Source organism: Myripristis murdjan, chromosome 21 (assembly GCF_902150065.1).
Source record: "Myripristis murdjan chromosome 21, fMyrMur1.1, whole genome shotgun sequence".
Classification (NCBI taxonomy): Eukaryota; Metazoa; Chordata; class Actinopteri; order Holocentriformes; family Holocentridae; genus Myripristis; species Myripristis murdjan.
In genome coordinates this window covers 2,139,112-2,156,725 of record NC_044000.1, presented here as the reverse complement: position 1 = coordinate 2,156,725, position 17,614 = coordinate 2,139,112, and the positions used below count along the sequence as shown (strand labels likewise).

Genomic DNA, 17,614 nt, shown 5'->3' with positions numbered 1-17,614 from the left:
TCATCCAGCAGTTCCTCTCCCAAGCTGTGATTGGGCTAGCTTGGTCCACTGCTTTGCTTTGGGTGCATGGGGCCAAAGGTGGAGTGACCCTGAATCCCAACACACCCAAAGGCGACAGCCGATGGTGTATCAGGCCAAAAAGGTGTGTCCATGTACCTGTCCCGTGTTGTCCCTGCAGCCCAGGAAACAATGCAGCTGTCCGGGTGATGGAAGGCCCAACTCAGCCCTTGCCACCTCCACAACTACCAGGCAAAAAGTGGGGTGGTGGTGGGGGTGGGGCTCTACCTTTGGGGCTCTACTTAGGATAGTTTATTTTTGTGTGTGTGTGTTTTACCTATCAATGGGAATATAGGATCACAAACAACATTAATTAAAGTAACATGGCATTTTCATATAACTAAATTGCTACTCTCTAACTCTGGTTGACAAAGCACAATAGTGATTTAGTGTATGTCCAATTCATCAAGCCATTTACATTTTTTTTTATTTTTAAATTTAAATAAATGGGTGAACAGATGGGTGAACAGATAAAAGAAAAGAAAAGAAAAAGCATTACCTACTGTAGCGAAGAGAAAATTCAAAAGGAAGATTCACAGCACTGTACACATTTATAAGCAAGTCATCTCTGGGAAGACAAAAGGAAAAATGACAGCTTAGCATGAAAAATATCCCCAAATTTTAATAAAAAATAAAAGATCTCCTAGATAACCATGTAAATGTGTGTGAATTATTTAGTCCATTTCCCTGATATAAACTGTAAAACCCAGTGAGGCTTACCAGAAACTATTGAGAATGTCTCGCTTGGCCTCACTTCCGGCACAGTCCTCATCTCTTTGTCACTCTGTCATCTCTCACTCAGGCGGTCCGACCCGCTCCTTGACCCATGCCCTCCCCACCCTCTCAGCCAGCTCGATCAAGCCAGAGATGTGCCAGGCGGTGCAAGCAGGGGGCACCTCGCAGACAAAGCTTGAACTTCTGCCTCCACTTGTGAAACAAAGCTCAAACTCCTTTTCCCAGCTCTCGCTCCCTCTTGCTCATTTACCGGGTGCCTCTCTTGGCTTTGTAACACACAAGTTGACTTGGAATGGGTCTTCTCTCACAAATACAAAGGCAAGGGAGGGTCATTGGCGCAGATCCAGCGGCGTAGATCTTGACAGAAATGCGGAGCCCTGGCCGTCTGAGCTCAGAGACAAGAGGAGACAAGGAGTGAGGCGCACCAGAAGAATTTTTACTACTCACTTTGCTTTGTGGACACTTCTCTCTCTCCTCTGTGTTGCTGCCTGCCCGTTAGGTTTAGGGTGCAAACCAATCCTTTCCATTTTCATCTTAAACTTAACTTTTAACAATTTCTACCCTCCTCATATCATGAAAAATTATTGCAGACACAAACTTTGCTTTGCAAGATAATTAACAAGCTGTAAACTCTCGACCATATACTGTTACACTGCAAAAACGCAAAATCTTACCAAGATGATTTGTCTTATTTCAAGTCAAAAATGTCTTATTTCTAGTCAAAATATCTCATTACACTTAAAATAAGACATGATCACCTCAGAAGCAACTTGTTTTTAGACCATTTTCACTTGTTTCAAGTGAAAATTCACTTGAAACAAGTGAAAATTGCTTGTTTCATTGGCAAAATTTGCCAGTGGAAAAAGTGAAAATTCACTTGGAATAAGTGAAAATTTGCTAGAAACAAGAAACAAATTTTGCCAATGAAACAAGCAAATTTTCACTTGGAACAAGAGACAGTTGTCTAAAAACAAGTTACTTCTGAGGTGATCATGTCTTATTTTAAGTGTAATGAGATATTTTGACTAGGAATAAGACATGTTTGACTTGAAATAAGACAAATAATCTTGGTAAGATTTTGAGTTTTTGCAGTGTTGTATCTACAAATTTCATCGTGTGAAGGTATTCCAGGGAACACATAGGTTGGAGGGAAATTCCTTAATTGCATGAGATCACTGGATAATGCTAGTCACATGCAGACTGGGCTTTAGATAGATGGATCCAAGGGAAAGCTATTGTTGATTGGTAATAGTAGTCCTGTAAACAACCTCCCACACCAGTCAACCGTTTCAAAGTTGGAAGTGCCCTCAGGGAAAGGCTCCTCACTCAGTGGTCTGCGTGCACATCAGAATTAGCCACAAAGAACGAGATGGTACAACAGAGGCAATCATGACAACAATAGGCTCAATCAGGGTTAAGTAGCAGTAATGTCTGTCTTTGTGTTTAGCATCCCCTAAAAACAACATCCAGCATTCCGTCTTAGCCTGCAGGCACGGAGTCCTGTTCCACCTTGTTTTCAAAGAGCTGGCTTCAGGGAGGCACGCTACAGCACATTTCAGACAGCAAGGTGTTTGGATACAGGAACTCTGAAACAGACATTTAGGGTCTGATGGCTAAGTCTTGAGATGGCTCCCAGTCAGAATGACGAGTCCACTGAACCTTTTCTGTTCTATGAAGTGAATTTTTGTGTGATACAATACTAAACAAACAAAAAAAATCAATTCCCTTCATGTATTTTCTATCAATTTTCTATCAGTTCTTTTGCTTTTATGCACAGTATGTATGATGACATTCATCGCAACATATCTCCTCACATCATATTAGTATCAAATTGTATAAAAAGGCTTTTGCTGAGAATTACCCATCTCCCCTTGCCACCCAGTCCCTGTGGTCCTCTTCGATAGAGATAATGATCCGTTCTTATTGAGCTTTGACCTTTAACCCTGGTGGTCTCTGTCCCCAGGTCATCTCAGGCTTGCTGAAAAGAATCCGAAAGGCGACCAGGGATCAACCCAATAGAGCTCTCTTCTTCTCTCTCTCTCTCTCTCTCTCTCTCTCTCTCTCTCTCTCTCTCTCTCTCTCTCTCTCTCTCTCTCTCTCCCTCTCTCTCTCTCTTACAGGATTATTTTTCCTTATCAAGCTTCTGAAACTTAAGCATGTCAAATTCAAAAGAAGCAAATGGGTATTTGTGTATCATTAGAGCTTGTGTCCTCAACTTAAACATTAAAGATAAAAAAGTCCCCAACTCAGACATCGTAATAACAGTAATTAATGAAGATCTGCTGTGTTGCTGTAATGAGACTTCCCCCAAGCTATCAGACCATTTATGGCAGGAAATGGTTGATTTGTGCATTCTTTGTCTCTCATATAAAAAACACATTCATTGTTGTGTAAAACCTGCTTTGGCCTTATTACACAGAGAGTACCATTAATGGACGTACAGTTCTCAGGGCAAAAGCCACAGACTGTCTGGAAAGTTCCAATTACTGGTGGATTATGGGAACTGTAAAATGGTATAGTTGCATCTCATGCTGCGCTGCAGCCATGGAGCGAATCACTGCTTAAAAACTGTATTCCTGCCTGACTATATTAGTGTGTCTTAGTTTGCTCCCTACAGTGTCTCGCTAACCATTACCTTCTGTAGTGATGACATAGCATTCAGTTATTGTTTGTCATGTTGTGCATATGCTCTAACATAATGCATTACCTGTATCTCACCATATATGTAGACCAAGCGCTTCATGAAACATTGATTCACTGTCAGAAGTTGTTGCAGGATAGCATTTTGCTGGGCATGCCCCTGTGATCAGGCATCGAGGCAAAATCTTCGCTTGCTTAATATGTTTATGGTCAGTTACTTTGTAATTTATGATTTGCTTCATTTCATTTTGCTGGAATACAGTCCATAATGGTATCTCCTGAACACCATCTTGAAATTAGACTTACTCTAGCAAACCAGCTAGCAATGTGGCCACAGCTAATTGGATGTGATGGGAGAGGAAGGCTAACTAGTTATTGTACATGCTCCACACCAAAAGAAAAAAACACTGAATGGAACAAACTTAGAGAGTGTCACGATCAAAATGGCATGTAGCGTAGTGAGTTACAGCAAGTCTCCATTCCATCTTCTATTCAGAAAAAACATGGAAGGACAGAATATCTGACTGGGAGAATCAGAGAAGCAGATCCTTGCCTAACTTTGATTGGTCCTTGCTCCATAACAGTTGCATTTATTTTCATTATATTCCATTTTTTCAACCGAAGGCTTGTAATAATGGACCTGCAAATAAAGAGTCAACAGCGGAGGCAGCAATGTAGACAGTGGGGGTCTGTGAGGCCTTAACCCTGTAAAGCCTGAACTATGAAAGAATTGGCAGAAAATTCCATTTTTTTTCCAAAACTGAACCCTTTATTTAGTCCTATAACAAAATATATAAAAACAAAAAAAATAAAAAAAAAAATATGTTATTACACGACCTTTCTGGTGTATGATATATGATATGTACTTGAAGTGCCAATGGTATGGTCCAGGGTGAACAGGGGAAGTGTTCAAAGGTATACAACAGGATTTTGGTCAAGTATTGATTAAACTGAAAATGAAAAACGGAATTGAAAATGTGTATCATATATGATACAAATGGCTTTATAGGGTTAAAGACATTGCAACAGGAGGATGGAGAATTCTTTTCTCTAATATTACAAATGAGAAAAAATTCTTCCTTGTGTCTTGCTGCTATGAGTGGGACATGATCGCTGCCCCCACAGTTTCTGGTGGTACTGCTCTGGTTTGTCTGCAGCCGTGAGCTTTCTGAAAACATGCGCAAGTATGGACGAAATGAATACAGCGAGGCAGTGAATGGAGGTGAAATGTTCACCTCATGAAATTGCACCTGGTGTGCAACAGGTGGCTTTCCTCCTCCATCAGGCTGCTAGTTCAAATCCAGGTGTACATCTGAGGTTCTGCTTTGCTTCCCACATTACCCCACCCTGCATCTCCTGTTCTCGTCTCTCTTTTCAGTCTCCCTCGCTCCTGTCCTCCCTCTCTGCTTTGGCCCTTCAAGTTCAAAGCCGGCCTCGCTGCAGGTCTTTGTCAAAGGCGCCGTGTGATCCCTCTCATGTTGGAGATGTAGGATGTCTCAGGACCACTTTGATTATTTATTTAACCCTCTTTTCTTGTGTGATAGTGCCAATATTTGACATACAACCACTCAGCCAGCTCCAAGAAACATATTAACATCATTCGCTCTTTTTGTGCTTTGTCCTGAAATATTGAATTTGGAAGTTGACTTTTGAAGTTCTTCTCTTTCTTCTCTTCTCCATGTCCAATGTTCATTTGTTTCTGTTTTCCTCTCTTTCTCTCTTTTGCACTCAAAGGCGCCCACCACCTCTTCCCCACATTTCACACGCCCATCCCGATCGACATGAGACACCACGAGGGGAGGTACCATTATGAGCCACACCCTCTCCATGCTATGCACGGGTAAGGATTTGATGATGTCCCTGATTCACTTTTTACTTTAAATGAAAATAAGCATTCTTGAATCTGCACAAAGCATCTACGCACTTTAGCTGGGCAAGGTAACTGTTTGAAAAATTGAAACCAGAAATGAAGCATCAATAATGTCACATTTACCACCTAGCCAGAGGAAAAAGATATAATCCAGATGAGACTACCTTGCTCTGGATGTGCAAGAGCACAATACTGCATTTCACACTTAAGATTCAATTTTTCACCTCCTTTGGGCAAAGATGAATGGGCCTATTGTAACTTTAACAAAGCCTATAGGAATATGTCCATAATCATGTGTATTTTTCGTGGGTAAATGAAATGCAAGCGTGTCACAATGTGAGTAGCGGTGGTCAAATGATGCTCTTCATTGATTTCGCCCCCTGAGAATAGGAGACTCTTCCATGACTGTCAGTGCCAGACTTGGAAAGAGAGCCTCTCTCTCTCTGTGCTACAGGGACAGAGCCAAGTTCACATACATCAAAGCCAGACAAGATACACAGAGCGAGTAAGAGAGAGATGAGGAGAGACATGCTGCATTAGCACCAATACAACAGACTGTTAACATTTCCTCTCCTATCTCCTCTCCTAACATTTCATGGTGTGGGACTTGGAGCGCTCTCTGGCACTGGCATCATCCAAAATGCTGGGCGAGTTTTGCCAAGAAACATCCTCTTTCTATTAGAGCAGCTCCACTGAGAGAAAGCCTACTGAAAGACAGTGTTGGAAGAAGTACATGAAATCCTTCTCTTAAGTAAGAGTGGCAACACTGTGATAGGATAGTAGATAAGTAAGTAGATAAGTATCAAGAAAACTGTGATACAAGTAATGTAATAAAGTTAGGCTAGTAAGTTAAGTTTGGTTATATCAAACATTTATGTATTTCATTGCCAGGAAGTATTGTATTAATGTATATTGGTTAAGCTAGTCCAGGCATGTACACCAGTAATAATAATAATAATAATAATAATACATTTTATTTGTAACGCACTTTACATTTAACAATCTCAAAGTGCTACAGAGGAGAAAGAAGAAAGGTTAAAGGATCAATAAAATGTTAAAACGATTAAGAGAACAATAAAGTATTAAAAGGAGACCAGTGGGACTTTGGAGACAAAAACTTAAATACTAAGTTCAACTTTTATCATGCCTGACCTACAATTTGAAGGAAAAATTCATTCATTTGCTCTCTTTTCCAAGACAGCATTACCATAAAAGTTTTGTCTTCTTAACATCGCCAGACGTTCTTATGCTTATCTAAACTATACAAAAAAGGGAAGCCAGCAGTAAGATCAATAGAGGTTTTCTGAGAACTGCACTGTTACATTTAAATTCAGCAAGATCAGGTGATACACAGCGCGGGCAGAGCTATTCATCACCCGCAAAGCGAGGGAAGGAAAAGGCAAGAAAAACGGTGACGCTCCGCACCCCGGTTTGTTTTGATTAATGTGATGAGACGGTGACAGAGTGCTCCCCCTAATTCATCAAGACCTTGATCTAGCTGCCTTTTCCCCGGCGCACGCCAAATTCACCTAATTACATACGCGTCGGTGCAGGATACATGGGGGTAGCACTTCGTTGTGTGTCAGGGGCGCGCTACCTGTCTGAAGGACCATGCCATCTTCATGTTTGCATGGAACATAATGAGGTATCATGGTCAGTGTGTCAGAGCTGTCATAACGAAGAGCTGGTGGTGAGACAGTGACTACTTAGAGCTTTGCTACCTGCCTCACCGTCTGGCTAACTTGCTGTCTCCCATTCAAAGAAAAGCTTTGGGCTATTCTATTGAGTAAGCTGGATAAGCTTCACACTGTGTATCTGCAACTCCACACATTTTAGTCCAATAATCAGCCTTCGCTTACGGTGACCAGACATCCTCCTTTGTTTCACTCTGGCTGTCCCAAGTCCTGATAAATATCTGTAAAACACTAAGAAAGTCCCAGTTTTCAACATTTCCTAAGCCAAATGGCCACAGCAAACAGTTAAATGACTGTTCTACTCTATTCAAGTTCTGTGGTTTGGCATAATTGTTCATATTTCTATTTTTTATATATTCCTTGTTTATAGTGTATATATTGCTTGCTGCTATTTATCATCTGTTTATACTGGAAATTTGCACATTGCCCATATCTATGCACATTGTATACATCTATGCACATGTTTTTTTGCACATTGGGTACTTAGATCTCTAGTGTCATCTTTTATTCTTTATTTTTTATTTATTTAATCTTGCAATCTGTGGATACTGTTGAAAACTGTGAATTTCCTTCGGGATGAATAAAGTATCTATTTATCTATCTATCTATCTATCTATCTATCTATCTATCTAGTGATTTATTTCATTACGTACAGTAGAGAGAGAAAGCGGTAACAGAAGAGAGAAGTGGTGGCATGGCTGGTCTCAAACTCCTGACATCCTACCATGCACTGAGTGTCCACTGCACTCCAAGGCAGCAGAATTTCTTTGTAAACGTTGCAGCGGTTACAGTCGAACTTGCTCCAGCCCTTACACATTCAGAAGAATGTCAGACACAGGCAGTGGGGACAACGCGGTTGTCTCCAGGACAGCATGAATCAACTTTCCGTGCAATGCCCAGGGTCGCAGTGTTGCAGCTAGAGCAGCTTTGCATATGCAACAGCGTGCAGCATCCTTTTATGATGTATGATCCAGGATCTAAAACGAGCAACCCTCAGGCTGCGGGTCGGTGACCTCTGGCTGTGGTTTGCCTGCCTTTCGTGAACTTAGCATGCCAGAGAGGGAAAACATGCCATATTTGAGCTGCCTCTGGAACACATTAACAAGAGCCTCTCGTGGGATGACAGTAGAGCTTGGATTTAGAGACAGTACTTATGTGCTGTTTGCCGCAGATTGTGGAGTCGGGCATCCTCTGTGCGAACCCACAAGCCGGGGAAGCCAGCCACTGTGCCAGCATGTTTGACCGGGTAATTAGCATCCGAAATTCAGCCTTCCGTTCCCAGAACCTCAACGACAACGCAATGGATGAGAAAAACAGATCCCCCGCTCATTCCACAGCCCATATTTATGCTTTTTGGGAAGCTGTCGGGGGGCAAATTGCAGTACTGAAAAGTTGAAATATGCCCAAGGTTTTTGTGTGGCAGAGCTGTGGCCTACGCCGCCCCTGTACACAAACAGATGCGGTCCCGCTCACCAGGCAATCAGCCTGTTAAAGCCCCGGAGCCCCACAGCCCGGAATGTGTTGATTAAATACAGCGTACAGATGAGCCATTTGGGTTGGTGTTTTTTTTTTTTTTCTTTTCATTGTTTTGGTTTGGTTAACATGGGAAGGAGAAGGGAGGGGAGATAGGTGGGGGCGCGGGGTGGCGGGAACAGGCTTCGAATGTGCCAATTGGTTGTCAGTGCGTTTGACAGACATGTTGTTGTTTTACGCTGCTGATTGCTGGCTCCAGCCTCAGCTCGTCGTCACGGCTAATGGGTGGATTTGGATGCCCCCCTGAGTTACAGACAGGAATGTACTTCTGAAAAGACAAGGGACCCATCAATCAAAACACTGCTATGTTTCAAATCAATAGCCTGAAATTTTCATGGTTTATCGCATGGTCTCAGCATAATTTCCTTACGGTCAAAAAAGACTTAATGGTATGTGACAGCATTGCAGCTGAATAATGGATAATTATCCTCTGTGCAATCCCATCTCATTTAAGGATATTATCCCATAGTTTGCCATAGTTTTTTCTTGGCCCCTCCTCTGTACACAGTCCTTGCTTCTCAAGGAAGGCTGTATCAAGTTGTGTTCAAATCCTCAGCATCCTGATCAGGGCCCCAAAAACAACTAAGGCAGGATCTTAGCATTTCCCTGTGGGCCAGCGGGGTGATTTATCTCGATCTCCTTGGCTGCCCAGAAGTACAGACGGGAGTGTGTCACGTCATAATTCATCCCACCCCCAACCAGTAGGGAAAATGCCAGAGAAACAAATACTAACTTGTTGGTCTGCTAGGCAGACAGACAGGCAGAGAGTTTGAATACGGAGTGAATCGAATGTACACGAGGTACAGAGCAGGAAAGAACACAGAAGCTGGTGGGATGAGAGAGGCTGCCACCTCTCTCATCCCACCTTAAAACCAGGTGACATGCTTAACATCTTGGGCCAGTAAAGATGGATAATTTTCCAACTTGAAGAAAGACTTCAGTTCCAAACTTTGCAGAGGTACAGCAACATCCCAAAAGAAAACAGAAAGTTTTCTTACACTTAGCTCAATGTTAAATTGTACTAGATAAGAAGATTGATTGATGGGTCAAAGTGTGCAGGAGGTTTCTCTTTTCTCTTACAACAATTATAAAAAAAAAAAAAAGTAGCATTTTTCCTTTACTCCAAATATACCACTATGACATCCACTTTCAAAAGTTCTGAAGTTCTTCAGGGTCCATACCAGAGATTTGGCATGTTTAGCCTAACATCTGCAAATTGTGTAAACTTCACGTTTCTCCAAATCTTTTCCTAATTTGAGCAGTCAGAATCATTTTTCCCACCTTTATTGCTGCCATTGGTTTCCATCCATTCCACTAGGATATGAAATTAAACTTCCAGAGAACTCAAACTTTCTTCACACCAGTATTCCATCACCTTAATAAAGTCGTCCACATTAGTTTTCCTAAAAGCAGCACAACTGTTGTGTTGATGACTTGAAATTTGGTGGAGTGAAATGGTCTCTCTGCCCGAAAATGTCCAATCCCCGGCAAAACATTTGCTTTACACAGCCAATTACCAGTTCTGTGGTTTACGAATGGTGACAACTTTATTAGCCACAGAAGCAGAACATCATAGGCTGGCTGTTTCAACCAAAAATTGTAATCAAGGGATTTTGATTTGATCTTTAATTTGAGGTGAAATCTCTAGCGCCCCTGCATGATTTGCGAAATGACTTGTTGCAATGTAAAATGGAATATGTAAATTGTAGAAAATGGTTCAAACATGCAAAATCAATGTTATGATCTTTTAACGAGATTGACTTTGTAGGAAAATTTTGTCAACAACTTTTTTTTTTACCATATTTTTCTGTTTGATACACTTCAGTACAGCAGTTAGAAAGGTATAAAGTAAAACAGAGAGGAATCTGGGAGACAGATTTGGTTTTAACATCAAGGTTCTCTCCAGCTAATCGTACTGAAATCTGCCCCCTCCAGCTATCTCATCTACATGCACTCTGGTATGCACTTACTCATAGGCTTACTCATATGCTCAACAAGCTATACCCTGCCCAAATCACTTTTTCTCACAGCAGAGGTTTAACAATGGAACAACAGAGAACATGTAATCACACGGTACAAAACACAGAGACAAATAGCAATTACCTCATGGAAACCATGTCATCTGCCTACCCAGAGTGGCTTCCACAGTTCCTCTTCCTAATTCTTACTCCCTCTCTTTGTCCCTGTGTCATGCTTAACCCGGACAATTTTCCAGTTTGTCTAACTTCTAACTAATCAATGAATAGTGATTATCAGCTGCATGCATGTACAAAAGAATTGTTCAGCTCTCTGTTGTCCTGGTGTTGCCCCATCATAGCAGATACCCGCAGTGCTTAGGTATGATGGAAGTATCTTTTAATGGCAGCCCCTGATTAAGAGACACGGCTGTCACAGGACACCCAGGCCCTCCGAGAGCTGCCCATACACCTCTGTGACGAAAGCCTCTGGAAAAAGCACGCACATACACATACATACACTTCAAGTAGCATCTTGTCAGGGAAAGGGCGGATCAACAAGGCTTCAATAATGGTACCTGTCAGACAGGACTGTTATTTGCAGCCTCCCGTCAGGCAATGGCAGTAAATTTCACCTTATTATCAAGGCCTCAAACATGCACTTGGTCGTTTGAGTGATTTACTGCAACTGAGCGGTGTGTGTTGACATGTTGAGTTGCCATAGGCCATGAAAAAAATAACTATTGTTGTTGGATATAGCAGGTATAGAACTAAATGTTGCATAATGTTTTTGGGACGTGGAGTATCCAGGGAAGGCACTTTGATCATAATGGGAACAAATTTGTTAATTTCTTAAAGCAACGGAAGAGAAGTTCTGCTAATACTTCAGGCAGACATGTATGAAGTAATCTAAGGATGTTCGTAGGGCAGTTTAAGTGTGGTTGCAGCACACAGTAGTAGCTCATTGGAAGAATTTTCTAATTCCCTCAAGAAAAGGCAGCATAATTTGTACAAAGAATTAGAAACGTCCACTCTTTCAAGGAAATTTACTAAGAGAATCCAGTTACGATCCATTAGCGATATGGACAATCAGTGAACATATTCAGTGCTGCTTTATAGCCTCATGCCCAAGCTAAACACTTGGAAACCTTTCCCAGTATGACAATGTGCGACAACTTTGATGTGCTCTGACTCACCCGGTCTGCTCAGCAAGAGAACTGCAATCTTGCCAGTTTACCCAGCGAGCCCATCAGTAGGGAACCGAGGCTCTGCTCTGATGAGGCACTGCCAGCTCTGTATGTTGCTTAGAGGCGAACTGAGGGAAGCGTGTTTTTGTGTATGGAGCATCTGTTTCTTCTCACTTCTCCCCTCCCGCCCAGAACAGAGGGCTCTTTATGGTTGTTTGTAGGAGAGGAGTGGGCCTGACGGCAGAAAGTTGGCCCTCAGACAAGGCCGGTAGTCTGCAGCCGCTTACTGGAAATGGAGCGAGAGCCGAGGCTCTGGGTTGGTTGGCTCGGCCTGAGCTGGGCAGGGCTGGGCCGAGTGCAGGTTGGCGTCGGCACAGAGACACTGTATGTCAATGAGAGACTGAACGGGGAAACTCTGAAAGGGGGAAGGGGAGGGTGAAGGGGTTTGCCGTCTGCCATGAATGCTCACTAGGTCTCACCCATGGCTAGTGCAGCCTTGTCCGAACACACTCCTTCCCTCAGAGTCAATTGATTTAGGATTTCCAACAGAGTCCTGCTTGGGCATATCGACAGAGACAGCATCACCATTTCAGCATTTAAGCTTCCTCTGAATAATGACGATCATTACTATTTACAGTAGGATCTGAAGCATCCTCTTTCAGCTTCATCTGTGTGTATGGGTATGTACTTCGTCCACAGAGAGGGTAAAAGGGAGGGCAGACTTTGTAGGTAGAACAGAGAAAATAAAGGCAAAACTAAGTCCATGACAAAAGAAATACAACTATTACAAAGGCGTGTTCATTCAAGCTGCTAAATAAATAGATGATCAGCACAGGCTGTGTACGCTATGCTCTATGCAATTCAATATGGACAGCTATTCCTCTAATTTACAATTGTGTATAAATGTTAGTGTCTTGGTGAATTGTTTCACTGCATGTTGTGGCCTTTAATTCACTGCAAATAAATGGCCCACGGGGCCTATAATAAAGACAGAAGTGAACAGAGACTGAGTAAATCAACCACAAGTGAGTAAATCTATGGATTATATTACTGAGTGCAGTAATTTAAGCAGGTAGCACATCATTTGTGACAGGTTCCATCAGGGTCTGGGTCAGTTCGCTTTGCTTTATTCCCTGAAAATGTAAACTGGAGCACAATCATGTCAGAGTCTTCATGCTCAAAAGTTTCCAAATAGTTTGGGTGTAAGCCAAATGTCAAAGATTACCAAAGCTTTTAAATTTGAAGAAAATCCACTTCCTGAAAATGTTTTACTGACAGGGAACTGGCCCCAACAATGGATTCCATTTTGAGAAACTGCCAATAGTTCACTTTTTACTCACTCATTACTCACACTCATTGTGTGAGGACGTCCTCTTCCCTGTTGACAGCGGCATAGTGAGTCATTATTCGGTCATTTCCTCTGAAGGGAGGAAGACCCATCTGCTTCCATGGCCGCCTTGAATTTTATGGGGCTCGTTCGACCTCTTCCTTCTCCCTACTCTTTCTGCTTTTCGAGTAACGACTCATTGTACTGGTATACCGCCGTAACATCTTTTTTTTTGGACAACCAGATTTATTAACTCAGTTTCATAAAGACAGTGACTTAAAATCTGTAGTTTTCTGGGGTGATATTTCCAAACTTTGAGACTACTCACTCATTAAGAAGCATTGGCACAGGTCGGCTAGCAGCAATAGCGTCTTGGACGGAGTGTGCATTTGGCCTCTTACAAATCCATTATTCACTTCTTTAATTCTCCTAAAGTCGTGGTTTTGTGTGTTTTGCATAATTTGCACACAGCAAAATGAACTGTCGTTAAGAAAACTGGTCGGCTCGCCAGGTAGCTAATAGCTAAAAACCAATATACCTTATCTCAGTGCAATTTGTGAGCCATACTTTACTTCAGAAAGCATTTTATAATTGGCATCGTTGTCTGGACACACTCCATCAAATTCTTTTTCTTTGATAAAGTTCACCTGTAAGCCAGTTAGCAAACACAATGGTAGCTTTCCTTTCTGTACAAACCCATTCACTGCAAAAACGCAAAATCTTACCAAGATTATTTGTCTTATTTCAAGTCAAAAATGTCTTATTTCTAGTCAAAATATCTCATTACACTGAAAATAAGACATGATCACCTCAGAAGTAAATTGTTTTTAGACAATTTTCACTTGTTTCAAGTGAAAATTCACTTGAAACAAGTGAAAATTTGCTTGTTTCATTGGCAAAATTTGCCAGTGGAAAAAGTGAAAATTCACTTGAAACAAGTGAAAATTAGCTAGAAACAAGAAACAAATTATGCCAATGAAACAAGCAAATTTTCACTTGAAACAAGAGACAGTTGTCTAAAAACAAGTTACTTCTGAGGTGATCATGTCTTATTTTAAGTGTAATGAGATATTTTGACTAGTAATAAGACATTTTTGACTTGAAATAAGACAAATAATCTTGGTAAGATTTTGAGTTTTTGCAGTGTTCAAACCAGTTTCCCTTCATTTTGACTATCGGCAATGTACTAGGTGCTCATATTTTAAAAGTTTATCGTTGCTGCTATAGAATAGAATAGAATGCAAAGTTTCTGCGACACTGCGACACTGGCAAAAGAAGCATACTCTGTCATCAGTCATTTCATTGTGTCAGTCATCCGTAGGTATCTCGTCTCCCACAGAGGAGCCTGTGTGAGTGCTGCATATCTACCAGGTGTTCTTTGCCACACACCGAGGAGGCGACAGGCCATTTATCGGATCTGTAGAACACTAGGCAGACATAAGTAGTATTGCCCCTTCAAAGGTGTGTGCCACTGCCAGCGGCCAGCAGACATTTTTATCTAGAGTTCTGCCCTCAGGCGCTATTGAGAATTGCAACACCCACTTGTCTGTGTTTCTGCAAGCAGGGCCGCCAATTACCTGCCAAGGGATGACAAATTTACTGTGCAGCCTGATCTGACCGGCGGGCTATCGGAGAACTTCAAACGAGACCGTGACTGTATGCAGCTACTTCAGGTTTCGAACATCCGGATGTCTCTCCCTTATTGTAGAGCATGTAATATCTAATAAATGAGAGAGCCTTTAGCTTTTCCCACCCAAACAGACAGAATAGACTCTCTGCTGGCTGAAAGCCCTTGGTCTCGACTTGTCTTTAGCTCTAGGGCTTAATAGGAGAAGGTGAACAAAAGCGGATTATTGTGTATTGGCTGTGGGACCAGGGGAGGGGAAGAGGTGTAAGGAGATTGAGACTGCAGACACTTTTGTGGAACGACAAAAGTTAAGGCATGTCTCTGAACATACCAATGAAGATCAGTCAAGATGGTAATTGTGTACAGTACAAATAAGTGAATTAATTCCGTCTCTCTCTTTCTCTCCGTTGTTTTCCCACTGTCTCTCACAATCTCTCCTTATCTGTTTATCTATTACCCTCATCCTCTGTCATGTCAACCCACTTCATCTGTCCGTCCCACATCTATTTCCTCTTTTCCCTTCTATTTCCTTCCTTTGCTCTCTCTTTTATCCTCTCTCTCTGTTGGTCTGTGTCTCCTTGCCGCTGCTCAGACCTCCAGGATTGACGAGCAGTCCAGTCATCTCAGATATCTCCCTGATCCGCCTGTCGCCGCATGCAGCCGCAGGGACGGGTGAGTCACCGTTCAGCCCTCCACACCCGTACGTCAGCCCCCACATGGAGCACTACCTGCGCTCAGTGCACGGCAGCCCCACCCTCTCCATGATATCGGCAGCCCGCGGTCTGAGCCCCGCTGAAGGTGAGATTTGACAAGACTGTGTTTCATATCTTGAAATTCAATACTGTTCCAAAACTGTAATAAGCCCTTTTTTTGTTAACAAAGATGCAATGAAACGCACCATAAATTCAACGTGAATATCAGTAGCTGAAATATCTTCATAATTTTTCATGACTGCAGAGAGAACAAATTACAAAACAAATATGTCATAACTTTATTCCCACAGTACACATTTTGAACTTCAGAATGGGTGTACAGACATTAGAAAATCTTAGGAATCAAACCAGCATTACTCATTTCATAAGAGCCCCACTGAAATATTAAAAATGAATGGATCTCAAGAATCTGGTGGAATATAGATTCGTATTTTAAGGTCACATATTTGGCGTTTGGAGTCCAGACAAATATCTGTAAAACACTAAAATATCCGGGTTTTCAACATTCACTGCCAACATGTCCTGGTTTTTCGCTACTCACACCTGCAGTTCGAGCCAAGCATACACATATCATATACCAAACATGTTCAGCATTTTCTGCTGAATCCATTGGTGAAATGGATCTGACCTCCACTTTGGACACTACGACCCACGGCAGCCAGCGATGTCATGTTAAACACAGAAACGCCTTGCTCTACAAGCACTTTATTGGTGTCTTCATTCCCACATTTTTAAATGAATATGCAACATGTTATACATCAAAATGTTCAGCGTTTTGTGCTGAATGATGCCAGGGTTGAACAAGTTACAAAAAGAGCCGGCAGAGACTGTGTCACAGTCATTTAGCCATGTAGCTGCCAGCCTGCACTTGTGCATTCTGACAAAAAGCTTGTGTCTTATTTTAAAAGGTATCTGATGATCGAGAGATACCATATGTTATATTACGCCAATACAGTTGTCCTTCGCTATAACGGGGTTCACCTTTCGCGGCCTCGCAGTTTCGCGGATTTTTTTTTTGTGCAATTTTGCATGCTTTTTTTTTTTTTTTTACAGCGCATTGTGTTCTGCGTCCTGATTGGCTAAGGGAGAGCCTGCGCATTGTGTTCTGCGTCCTGATTGGCTAAGGGAGAGCCTGCGCATTGTGTTCTGCGTCCTGATTGGCTAAGGGACTGTAGATCATTGTCAATCAATCTCCTCCATGCCGTGTCTCCTGTACAGTACAGAATGCGTTCATTCTATAATACTGGACTTATTTTTCTACAAAGGTTTGAACTTTGAGAGTTTAAACAAGAGAGAAAAGTGAGAAAATATTAATGCCTGTCTGAGAAAAGTGTATAAAGTGTGTAGTGAGGGGTTTTACAGCCTTAAAACATCTAGAATCATTGTAAAAAATAAAGCTGACTACTTCGCGGATTTCGCCTATTGCAGGTTATTTTTAGAACGTAACTCCCGCAATAAACAAGGGACCACTGTACAATCCTTTTCTGTTAACTAGTGTTATTATAGTTTTCAACTATGTTTTGGTGGATTTTGAGAGACAAACCAATTTTTTTGTCTGCAGAGACACTGACTATGGTGTTGAAAGGTGCACTCAGTAGATGTGCCAATTGCTGAAATAATTCTACCCATCTTGATTTTAATGCCTATGGTGCGTGCATAAACACATACATGTGCACATGCATAAACATACAGCACTTTGGGGTCCTGGTTTGGAGGTTTGAAAATATCGTCACCCTGAACTTAAGACCAAAGATCCAGCCTTGGTAGCTAGCTAGCAGTTATCTAGCTCGCTAACTTCCTTGCAGAACTCATTCACTCATCATCCTACAGCAGACCTGTAGCAGGCAATGAGGAGAAAAGATGACATTGTCTTTGCTGTTGAGTGGAACACGGCTAATACACCCAGATACATAGACTTTCCATGTGCTGTTGTATGCGCATATTTAATGTGTGAAAATTTTTATATATGCATGGGCACACACATCCATCTATAAACACTCTGCTGCCAGTTAGGCTACAATCACATCATACATTTCCAAGATGGAAACACTCAGCCTTGGCCTCTCTGATGATGTATGCAATGTACACAAAAGCTCTAATAAGCTGCAAGCTATGTGGAAAGTCGTCCAAATGGTGGTTATTCTGCAGCTGCTTTGACCGGTTAACATTAAGGAGGTGAAATGAGAGTTGGGAGGGTGTAGAATTTATATATCCTGCTCACTATAAACCAACTCTGTCTACAGGGCCAGATCTCACTGCGAGCAAGGAGACACACT

The 17,614-nt window shown here is 41.9% G+C and overlaps 1 protein-coding gene across 1 annotated transcript in view; it reads left to right on the top strand.

Moving 5' to 3' along the window:
* The window catches only part of gli2a (GLI family zinc finger 2a), a 90,876-nt gene that overhangs the window by 43,815 nt on the left and 29,447 nt on the right, over positions 1–17,614 (top strand). The window contains 2 exon segments of the mRNA XM_030081246.1: positions 5,167–5,272; positions 15,218–15,423. Coding sequence (XP_029937106.1) covers positions 5,167–5,272; positions 15,218–15,423 — 312 coding nt within the window.